Source organism: Dendroctonus ponderosae, unplaced genomic scaffold (genome assembly GCF_020466585.1).
Source record: "Dendroctonus ponderosae isolate FM_Combo_2020 unplaced genomic scaffold, Dpon_F_20191213v2 Dpon_F_20191213_3, whole genome shotgun sequence".
NCBI lineage: Eukaryota > Metazoa > Arthropoda > Insecta > Coleoptera > Curculionidae > Dendroctonus > Dendroctonus ponderosae.
This window is the reverse complement of record NW_026018508.1, coordinates 8837069-8849275: the sequence shown is the minus strand read 5'-3', so window position 1 is coordinate 8849275 and position 12207 is coordinate 8837069. Positions and strand designations below refer to the sequence as shown.

The 12207-nt window shown below is 32.8% G+C and overlaps 1 protein-coding gene across 7 annotated transcripts; it reads left to right on the top strand.

Moving 5' to 3' along the window:
• The first annotated feature begins 2050 nt into the window (after nt 1-2050).
• LOC109545714 (zinc finger protein 501) lies at nt 2051-11334 on the top strand. 7 transcript variants are annotated; one of them, XM_048664513.1, is made up of 9 exons: nt 2670-2809; nt 2867-3125; nt 4446-4577; nt 4673-4873; nt 5193-5390; nt 5448-5709; nt 6639-6812; nt 7817-8020; nt 9942-11334. In XM_048664513.1, the coding sequence occupies exons 4-9, from the start codon at nt 4799-4801 to the stop codon at nt 10256-10258; spliced, it is 1230 nt and encodes a 409-aa protein (XP_048520470.1). In that variant the 5' UTR covers nt 2670-2809; nt 2867-3125; nt 4446-4577; nt 4673-4798; the 3' UTR covers nt 10259-11334. The 7 variants fall into 7 exon arrangements, with proteins under 7 accessions (XP_048520469.1, XP_019772115.1, XP_048520471.1 ...); XM_048664512.1 differs by lacking the exons at nt 2670-2809; nt 4446-4577 and adding an exon at nt 2051-2069; XM_019916556.2 differs by lacking the exons at nt 2670-2809; nt 4446-4577 and adding an exon at nt 2094-2203.
• Nucleotides 11335-12207: the final 873 nt, after the last annotated feature.

Genomic DNA, 12207 nt, shown 5'->3' with positions numbered 1-12207 from the left:
ACAAAAATATACCACCAGTTGGAACATTTGTACTCATCAAAGAATCACTATGTAGTTTCATGGTTCTATAACGATTTCATAAAAATATTTACAAAACATTTTAAGCTAACTTGTTTAACAATGTTTTAAATGTACAATTCACAGGCTCGAAAAGTTGATGAATGAAACTCAAATGGCATAAATACATATAATAAAAATTTTATTAAATAAATAATCAAGAACCAACAAAAACACAAAGAAATAAAAATAATTTCTAAAACTCAGTTATCTATAAGCAAATGACCCCAGTCTTCTTTGAGTTGGGTAAATACTCAGTTTATAATCAATCATCGTTTTCGACAGCCCCAACCTCAACCTAAAGTAATACCTAAAAAATAATAATACAGCCCTATACAGTGTACAGTTTAAGATGGAGTATTCAAAATATTCAATATATACAGAACTGTTAGTATTATATAGCTTATTATTATATACGTTCTTGTTCACCAAACGCCAAAGGTGCCTGTTAGAAATCTGTCTTTTTTTTGTTCGGCTCATTTTATTGCCCTTAAATAATATCAATAAGCCTTTTAGTACATAAATGAACTGAACAACTCGAAATGAGAACAATGAAACAACAACAGGTAATCTAATAATAAAAAATGAAATAATACAACCTTCCAAATAATGCGTTGTTGCGATAGATGTGTAATGCGCAGAGACGTTAGTGGTTATGTTTCATAAAATAATAAATGCCATGCGCGATGGGAAGCGGTAGAACCATGAATCTCATGTGTGCTAAAGACGTTTCTGGAACATTTTTGAAACGTTTCCATGATATGTTACATTTGTGCAATATAACTGCACATTTGAAACGTTTCAGTCATGCTTCATGTTTAGCGGGTGGGTTACAGACATTGCAGGGCCAGCATTGCACATCGAAACCTGGAATGGAACTGGTCTTAAGCCCTTGGAGCATTTGAAATTTCACCTACAATTCCCTGAAGGAGGAGGAGATATGGTATTAAAGTGCATTGGTTGTTTGACAAGATCGCAATGACCTGTTTCTGAAACGATCTTTATAGTTCAAATAGCCTAAACGATTCTATAAGTCGGAAAAATGGGTATATGAAACGTTCGATAAGCGCTAGCGGTTGGTTACATTGAAGAACCGATAAACGGGCGCTCTCGGACCTTTATCGGTTCAGACGACAAAGTTGCACCCAGTCCTCTTATAACAAATTTATAAACGTTCTTACTTTAAGACGCATAAGTATGGTATTTTCCTCAAAGAATAATACATATTTCCTTTATGTGTGGTTTGTCAGTGGATCATCGATTAATGTGTCTGTTAAAAATGCCGTGTGAGTAAAACGTAGCATCACCCAAGACGATAACATTTTGAGAGAAATTGTTAGCATCACATCTAATCATTTGTTCACAAATTTGGTGATAGCAGTTGTATTTTATTTATTTTAAGATAGATTTTATCTCTTTGTGAAACTGTTTAGTACTTTAATTGAAATTGTATAAACTTGACAACGGAGAAGTAATTTAATACAACTCTCATATCGTGTGGTATCGAAACATAAGGTTTGCTTCATCATCAGGCCATGTATGTCTAAATGTCTTTCTCATTTCATGGAAGTTCGGCTCTTTTTGCCTCCGAGGGAAGTTTAGTTAAGCTATTCATTTGTAATTACTTCCAAAATATTTTCGTAAAAATAATTATAGAAAAACCATCTTTTTTCTCTTGAGTCGGTGAAGCAATAGAGCGTCTCCAAGAGCCTTTTAATGGCGAAGCTTCTCCCGTGTCCGACGTTGTCTAGAACCGTAACTAAAGGTGATGAATGAATTGAGAAAGACATTCATGGCCGGATGGTGAAGCGCACAAAAACACGGACGCTAATAAAAATTTGATTGTTTTGTAACGCCATGTAGGGACGTCATTTCACTGTGATATATTTCCGTAAAAATCACGTGAATATGCAAATAATAATTATGGAAAACACGTGACCAAACTAATGATACATTATTTAAAGTTGGATGTATCGATATTACCACGTTTTTGTATCTGTTTCGGTTCCTAGGTAGGTAAATTAAAACAATTTGTTTGCTACCCTCGGTTCTATATAATCTCCTGATCTTGCTCTATCGGACTTTTTTAAAGTATATTACAGTGACAATACTATGAAAGAGACTGAATGGTTCCCCGACGTGATCAGTAAGTCAGATTAGATAATATTTGTTAATTTTTATAATGTTTTTGATTTTGATCATTAATATTGGGAAAATATCTAGCTAAAGTCCAAACTCTCCCGGTGGTTAAAATTATAACTACAAGTTAAGTAGTAATTTGACACTTGTTTTGTTGACAATAGTGTCACATTGGTGTTTACATCTGATTGTGATTTGTATTGTTTTGTTCTAATCGACTTTTGCAAGCTTTTGAAGAAATAGAAACAGATCGAAATGTTTTGTATTACGTTATAAATGGCATCAACTCCAATAAATAAGCGAGTCTGACAAGTCTCAACTGTCACTCGACAACGAATAATTTGACGTTTTGCAGCGCCACCATCGGTAGTAGAACTCGCGAATTAGTTGATTTGAACCTCAGAGTAAATAGTATCTAGATACTATTTACTCTGAGATTTCAACCTTATGTCAACTAGTAATTAACTGTCAATATTATCTTCTTCTCTCTGGGTTATTGGCTCTGATTCACTGGGATTTTATAGGATAATGTTACTACACAGACAAGATTTGCTCTCTGATGAATATTCTATTTATGTGTTTACACCTTTGAATTTACATTGGCGAAACAGATGTATTATATTCAAAGTTACATACTTTGTTTAATTAATTGAATACGTTTCAAATTTAGGTTAGGAAAACAGATATGGATAGACAATAATATACAAGCATAGATTAATGAAGGGAACAACCAATATTGAAGTGTTTTTATTATTAAATGAGTACTGCCACCTTATGAAATGAAAGTTAGTGAATACAGTAATCAAAAATTGATGATGGAGGAACTTGATTTTGAAAAGATATGCCGAATTTGCCTGCATCAAGGAACTATGATGTCTTTATTCAAAGTCAGCATGTTCAAGAAAATGATGGCTATTGCCTCTGTTCAGGTACTCAAAACTCTATTCATTATGATGTGTTTTAATGTATTTTTTGTGTAGTTACTAAATAACGTATACACTTTATGCCCACATGTATCTGCAAGCTATAGTGATTAATATCACTCAAATAAAATATGCCAAAAATCAAAATATTAATGGTATTATACGGTTCCAGGAAAACCTAATAACTTTAAGTACAAAAGGTTACATTTATGTTGCTCGAATACTAATATGGAAAATTAGGGCGTTAGCTGTCAAAGCAAAGACTAGGAACTTGTTTTGGCAAAGATCAACAACTATTATTAAATATAATGTAAAATACGTCCTTCGGTTTCACTGCCGGCAAATTGTCCCGTGGTTGATCGAGAAAAAATCATCTAACAAGAACGTGAAAAACAGAAACATCTAATATTTAAATAAATAGACTCGCAATAATTTAACTTTCACTGCGAGCACCAAACGTGACTCAGTAAGCTTTTGTCCACCCTCTACCGGGTTTAAACTTGTCGTAAACAATTTACTAATAATCGTTGTTTACTTAGTGGATCTACTACTGAAATTGAAATGAACTTATGTCATCAAACCAATTACATTAAAAATACGATTTCTAGGAACCTCAATTAAAGACAAAGTTTTTCACTTTTAAAAGACAACGAAAAGTTAGCTTTAATGGGGAATTTACTTTAATCCTTGCTGTCATTAACATCCAGCGCAGCGTAAACAAATATACAGGGAGTCCCAGAAGTACTGTCTAAAGTAATTTAAATTTCAGCTCACTGATTTTTTTAGAAAACAGCGTTTTTGCAAATAGCTAAATTTGTATTTGTAAATTTTGTTTTCATATCAAATTTATTTATGCAGCTTGGCCCGAAAATAAGTTACAACCACCAACTTATTTTTTCAATTGGAAGCACTTGATTTTTATTCCACTTTTGAATTCTCCATTGAATGCTAAGTATGATTCAGGTAACCTGTGCTATACTTAAACTCAACAGTTACCGAGAAATTTACGATTTAAAACGACCGATTTATTTCAAGCAATAGAACAACAAATAAATTAATTGTTAAAAATGTGTACCATTTACAGCTTGAAAATATTCAAGGCGACCACTAAACTCTTCTTGCATCTTGTTATTTAGGTAAATAATTTTCACCCTGTACGCGTACCATCAAATTTGGCTCAAAATAGAAAACAATCATTTCTACATAAAATTCCTGTTGTTGTTTCATATCGATATTTCGGTTTGTTTTTGCGAAAAATGAATTCAACGGACAATTTGCACAAGTAAGCCGTATCTCATAAACAAAATATAATGTTTTGCTTTTTAGAATCAAGTAAATAGAGACGGGCTATAATTGAATATTGCAAATTTTCATTCTGTATCAAATGAAATAATTATTTGCAAGTTGCTTCAATTTTGGTTGCATTTGCTTATCACTTAATATGATTGGTAAAAAAACGTGCGTATAATTGTGAAATTGTGCGAGATTTGTTAGTTATGTTTGATCTCTTTTTGTCAGCTAATCAAGTTATCTTAATTCGTGTTTTTTTTTAGGTTTGGCCAAACGATGGATTACCTGCACAAATATGTTCAAGGTGTGCTTCCAAGCTTTATATTGCTTTTCAATTGAAGAAGCAATGCGAAAGCTCTGACACAAAATTAAGATTGTATCAAGCTGCGATGCCACCGGAAGAAGAGAAGGTAGTTGACGAAAGTCAACCAAGCAAAATATCTAACAATAATGTGTCTGATAAGGTACTTTTTCGTAACGATAACTCATTTTAAATTATGACATTTTATTAACGTATCTTGGTTTTACTAACTATGGCAGTTTACCTTCCTAGTTTTATTGTTTTTGTACTTTCTCTAGAGCAAGTGTTGAACTTTAAGCAGTACATTTAAAGTGAGAATAAGATCGCTTTAGTTTTTAGGCGATTTAAGAAAATTTCTATAATAATAATGCCCTTGCAAATAGTGTATAATGCTATTAAAATGAAATATTGTTGAAGAATATGCAGCTGAAGTCGTTTATAATAGGAAGACCGCGTCCATACTGATATCTTTAATGTTTTAGCTGGAAGTGGAACCACATAGTATATATATTCAAGCTAACAACAGTTCCATGATGGCAAATTTTAAACCTGAAGAGCCTAATTACGACCATTTTTTGATGGTCAACCCAAGTACCGATTCATATTCAGTACCTTACGCAAATTTATCGTCTAGCAATAGCCAAGTTCAAGTACCGACATATACTATGTCAGAGCATTTGGTAAATTCTGATTATTCGATAAAACAATAATTATTTTCAGTTTGTGCTTTTTTCTAGGTTTATAATGAAAATTCTTATAGAATGTCGAACCAGCCACTTCAAACCAAACTTGAGGTTCAACCCACACAACTTATGCCTATGGAAATAAATACCCCACCGCCTCCAATTCAACCTGATCCGATAGAAACTAAGGAAACGGACACTTCTGAAAAAGACAGCAATAATAAAGAAGGACAAGAAGGCAAAGTCTGCACTGTGTGTGGAAAAACATTTTCAACTACTTCAAAGTTAAACAGACATACAAAAATTCATTCTAGATGTAAGATCAAACTTACACATTTTGGACATATTCAATTAGATAGTACCTACTATTAGTAGCAAATTAGAGTAAGCGTTATGTGTAGCAGAGAGGGTAATGCAATATTTGCTCAAAATTAAATTTTTATACTTATTCATATATATTGGTTTTGGGCGTTTGGTGGAATCCAACCAATAAAGCCTGTGTTTTTCCCATTTTTGATAGCAAAGATACCACAATTTGTAAATCGAGTTTTATCGGTCCATAACATTTTATAAGGCAAGTCTTGCTGGCATTTGTTTCGGTATCATCTACAAAAATATCTCTCAAAATAGTAATCAAAAGCTCGTCCAGCATTTTTTTTTGACATCTTCGAGGTTTCAATCATGTCGCGCTTTTCTTTCTTTGGAATTATTTTTTACAATAAAACTAACTTAAATTTTGACATTCAAGTAACTTAAATGTCAAAAAATTTAAATGTGGTAATTATTTGTTACCATGGAAACAATGCTGTATGTCTTGTACTATTTTCCATGGCTAATTCGATCAACTAAATTGAAAACGTAAAAATCACTCACAGATACTTCATTTTAGATAAAAATCTATCGATGTGATATGTTACTGAAATCACGGAGAATGTTCTATTTAATAAAGGCAAAATCGAATATGGTTTCCATTAAAGAAAATATAACTTTACGTCATATGTCAAAAATTACAGTTAATTTGTAAAAATGTCTTATGTGTCAATTTTCTAAAGCTTTTCTATTTAATAATTAACATTAAAAGATCTAGTAGTTTTCAAAAAATCTGCCATAAATCAGTGTTTTTATATCTATTCATAGCTGGAAAATTTTGGGAAAATAAAATTGGATAACGGATACTACAGTACTCAACATACTGATCATCCGCATATTCGAACGTATTGAAGGTAAATTTAAAAAATATTTTAGTACCCACTGACCTACCGCATCAATGCCCTATATGCTTAAAAAGGTTTCGGCACACAGGCAATTACAAAATGCACTTGAGGATCCACAATAATGAGCGACCATTTACATGTCCAATTTGCTCAATGGGTTGTAGACAGAGTCAAGATTTGGAAAAACATTTGAGAACACATACAGGTAGGAAGTAAAGATTGTTATTATTTTTTTTTCAAAGCGACATAGAAGATATAGTAATTAATTGCGATTTTTTATTTATATTTTATTTCTACGATTGATGCATGCAGTTATGACAGTTGTCGGAACTGGATTTGTTTAATAGTTGATTTGTTATCATTTTAAATCAGCACAGCTCCATCATAGTGGATTTTCTCAATTTAAAAATCACGATATATACACTAATGTTCAATGCAGTTCTTGTAAATATAAGTGCAATATGCAAAATACATACTTTCATAATAATATAACTCTAAATCAATATGATTCTTATGATGTTTGTCATCTAGTTTTCACGCGAAAGAATTGCAAAATTGGCCCAATTTGTTATAAGGAATGGCTGGGCCATACTTGGAACATCATAATCTCAGCTTTACTTCTACATGTGTTCAAGCAGAACATATTAATTAAAATGGATTGGATGCACGAGATTATTAGTTTTGTCATATACATAAATATTCAGTTGATTTTGAGCAGTTTTTAACCATTTTACAACGATTGATTTTTTCCCTCACTATTTTAKTGCATACAGGATTTCAAATTAATTTGGCACCCCCATCAGTCATTCTTCACCGAATTAAATACAGGGYAATTCAAAATTGGTATCATTCCGTTTAAAGGGTTACTGGATTTTCGTTAAAAAAATGTTTTAATTTTAYTTTTCGAATATACTCGCCCTTGAAAAGGCATTTTTCATTTGCGATTAGGCAATAATAATAAAGTAGCTTAGTAGTAATTTGCTCAACTATTAAAATGGTTTGGCATTACAAATACATTCACATTTGCTACGTGAAAAATTTGAGACTTTTTTTTAATAAAAAATTACAACGTCAACCACGCCTYCAGACAGATACTTTTTGCGCTTCAAAATTTAAAAGGTATAAGTAAGTCGGCATAAACTTAATTAATGCAAGCAAATTGCTTCTTTTGAGAATTAGATATTTAAATGAGTATGATTTTATTTGTAGGTGAACGACCTCATAAGTGCTCATTCTGCCCAAAAGCGTTTGCTACAAGTTCAAATCTCTCGGCTCATATTCGAATACATACAGGCGAACGTCCTTATGTGTGCTGTATTTGTCAAAAAGCTTTTTGTCAATCCAATGAACTGACTAAACATATGCGAGGCCATACGGGAGAGAAAACTCATATTTGTGATATTTGCAAAAAAGGTAAGAAACAATTGTTGTAGGTAAGATAAACAATCGTATCGAAATATTCGAATACTCGAATACACCAACATTATCAAACTCACAAGGTGCAAATATCTTTATAAGCACTTTTTGTACTTTTGTAAAATAAATGATTCATATTCTACAAACATTTAAACAAATACCCATATATTTACAAGCAAATGAAAATAATCATATTTACTCTCCTGCAAATGAATATAAAATTACGTCTTTGTGTTCTGGTGATTCGCGTCATCAACATTTGCGCTGATGTGCCGACAAAGGCACTTTTTTATCGATTGCGGCTAGTTGCCAAAAATGATATGAGATAACGATTTTCGAATAAACCACTAAACGAATATTCGAATTTCAGATTTAAAAAAATTCCGAGCCCTAATGTCGAATGGTGTGAAGATGACAGACGAAGGTAGTTTGATAAGTCAGTCACTTTTTGAATGAGATATGTTTTTCGGCCAAAAAATGTTTTAGTTCTCAACATAGTCTCCTTTTAACTGGATACAATTAGCCCAGCGTCTTTTAATTTTTTTATCACTTCCAAATAGTAGAATTTCTCAAGGTCCTCAAAACAGGCATTTGCTTCAATGATGATGTCTTCATTGGAGCCAAATCTGTTGCCGCCCAGCCATTTCTTCAGGTTTGGAAACAGGATATAGTCGCAGGGGGCTAAATCGGGAAAATATGCTGGGCGGTGTAGCAGTTCAGAACCGAATTCTTGAATTTTTACCGTGTCCAAAAGCTCTGAATAATTTGCGATAGTGATCGTTTTAGCCTTTTCAACGTAACCGACGTGAATTACACTGCGTGCATCCCAAAAACTGTAATCATCACCTTGTTGGCTGACAGACCCATTTTGGCCTTCTTTGGTGCACTTTCAGCTGAAAAAACCCCAYTGTTTTGATTCTTCTTTCGTCTATGGTGTGTAGTGATAGATCCACGTTTTGTCAACAAAACGACGCAAAAATTCCGGCGGAACATTTCTAAACATTCATTTGAAATGGTCACACGGGGGCGCTTATGGTCGAGTGTCACCAATCGCGGTACCGATCGTGCCGATAGCTTTTTCATATCCAAATATTCATGTAAAATGGGATATACGCTCTCAGTTGAGAAGCCTACAGCCTCAGCTACATCACGCACTTTTATTCTCCGATCGTCTGGTATTGTCGGCCACAACGATTTGTCAGGATTTCCTTCGTTTCGGGGATGGTTTTTTTACGTCAAAAATAATGCTTGAACAGCACTCGAAATTCATTTTTTTCCATTTTCGTCGAAATGCACGAAGTCATCTCCTTTCAATGACTGTTAAACACGAATTAAATGCCGTAGCGTGTTCAAAATTTGACAGCAGTCTACTGACAGACGACAGTTGACGAGAGTGATGATTAAATTTAAAGTTCTACGCGAGAAATCATATCAGTATCATTTAAAAATGTCAAAAAGGATGAGGGTTCCACAAAAATATTTTTTTTGTAATGTGTATTTCATTTTACGGTCAAAGACCAGTACTTCTCATCTAGCAGGTTTTAATTTTGTCTGAACAGGTGAGCAGGAACAGGAATTATTATTTAAATTAACTTATTTAGTGCAGAAAGCATTTGCTGCATACCATCTTTGTTGCGTTAGTTCTACGAGGTTAATCCAGCGTACTTTTTGTGGACGTTTTCAACAAAAATGCACTACTAACAAAAGGTTATGCCGAAACGAGATGCACATTCAAATTTAATAAACATTCGTTATTTTCAGTCTTACCCCGTTTATTCACACCAGTTATTTTCTATTTCTACCGGCGAATACAAAGTGATAAAAATGTTTGGGTTTAACGTCACATATCTTGATCTTAGTTGTTTAGTTAAATTATATTAATTTTATGTTGTTATTAACCGTATCCAATCCTTGGCAGGTTTTAATGGGTCCAGTGGATTATTGACTCATCGGCGACTACACACCGGTGAACGACCGTATGTATGCTCTCATTGTAACAAGAGCTTTGCTTCGTCCACTTGTCTCTACAGTCATATAAAAATACACAAAAATGCTCTGCCACTCAAATGCACTCAGTGCGATCAGAGTTTTAAAACTCTATTAAATTTAAATGATCACATAGCTACAGAACACAAAGTGGGGGAATTAATAATCTGTAAAATCTGCGATAGTGCGTTCGCAAAAGTAAATGAATATATACAACATATGAAATCACATGACGAAGTAGATAGTTAACGTTTAGATTAAAACTACTTATTTTTAAGCACGTGGTATCAGTCATTTATATGTAAATTTTATTACATTTAGATTTACATTCATTTTCAGGGCGTGTTTTGTTAAGGAACAATACGTTATATTTAAAGTTATATTTAATGTTTTTTTCGTAAATCCGCAAATGTAACAGGTGAAATCCAAAGGAAACTTGAGAAAAGGGATGTCATTTTCCTGATGGAGCTATAAATTTGTCAGTTAAGAAACTTTTTCAGATTTTTCAAGTTTGGTTTTCAATTGAGTTCCCAAAGCAATGATATAGTGACTTAAAAGCGATCAATGCATATCAATATACCTACAAACTCGGGCTCTCATTGCAGTACGTTTTATCGAAAAACTTACAAGAGTGTTTGGATTTCATATCACAGGTTGAATTTAAAAATTTTAATACTGCGTTGATCCGTTGTCCTGTATAAATAAGAAATTAATTATTATTTTAACATTCAGGCTATTTTTTCAACACAATAACAAAAATCGCAAGTTTTATTTGTAGCGTTTATCTGTATTAATAATTTATCAGATTTTTTAATAGAAAGTTAAAACTGCATATTAAAGAGCTAAAATCTTCGAGAAATCAACTCAAATTCGTTTTAATCGATTTTTTCGTATTGTCCAAGCAAACATCAGTAACTTGTTCAACCTCATTAATAAGGAAAATAACCCCTGAACAAAGTAATGCTAATTTCGAATCAGCCTGTATATAAAAAAGGAAAAAATTGTCAATATCGCATTTGAAACACGGAAAGAAATCACTCAGTCGTAGTACTGTTCTGTATCTACATACATGTGTGCACATAATTCCTATTGGCACATTTTAATGCAACAACAAAACTCTTAAACTGAAGAAAAGTTTTACTTCCAAATAATTGTTTATATTGTATTGTATATGTATATTATTATTTTCTTGTTTTCACACCTAGTGATGAGTATGGATACTAATTTCCTTAATGTAGAGTAAAATATCGAGCATCCAACATATATTAGTAAATATATTATGTATCCAATTCTAAATTACATATTAAATAAAATCGTTAATAACAGAGGTTTTGTGTTCCCGAGTTCCTGAAAGCATGAAGTTTTGTTGTTTTGAATGGATTGTGTCCATATAAATAGCAAATCATTTAGTCCATGTGTTTCCAATCATTTAGTCCATTTAGTCCATGTCCACCACCACCGCATAATGTATATTTACTCAATTAGTTTAGTTATTGATTGATGTACATTAAAACAGGTTTGAATGTGAAGTCCGCCAACGGTTTTATGAAATATATTTTTGTTTAAGATGTTAAGCACTTCATGTTTAACTATATCGTAGTGATAACTTCGCGAACAAGTTAAAATGCTTAGTTGCTCGATTTAGACAATAAGTGGATCTTGTATTTTGAGATAAAATCGACGAGATTGACATAGACAGGAAAATTGAGATGGGGACAATTTAATATGGAAAAAATGGGATTATATTCATATGTCTTCTGTGACGGGGTTGAAAGTCTTCCTTTTTCAATGTTTAAGAAAGGAAATATTTAATCAATAAAAATTGTCACTGTTTAAATGTTCCGAAGGAAATTACACGTTCCGATTAACACATGATGGAAGGCGAGCTGTAACTTTGAGGTTCTCGAAGATTGATATTGACGGATTTTTTTGGCTGATCTGCTACCGACTGCGCCACTATGATTCTCAAAAAATAATTTTATTGGAAATTAATATGCCTTCTTACAACCAGTCCTTACCAAGTCTAAGTCGAATCTGATTTTTTACGGTTCACACGGTTGGTAATCCGAATTCTGGTTTTATGGGAAATGCGACTTTTGCACTGTGAATGTGGTAATTTCCTACGAATTGCCACAATCATCAAGAGCATCGCATCGTTCGATTTCCAACAATTTTCGGTTCAAATTCTGTATTAGACT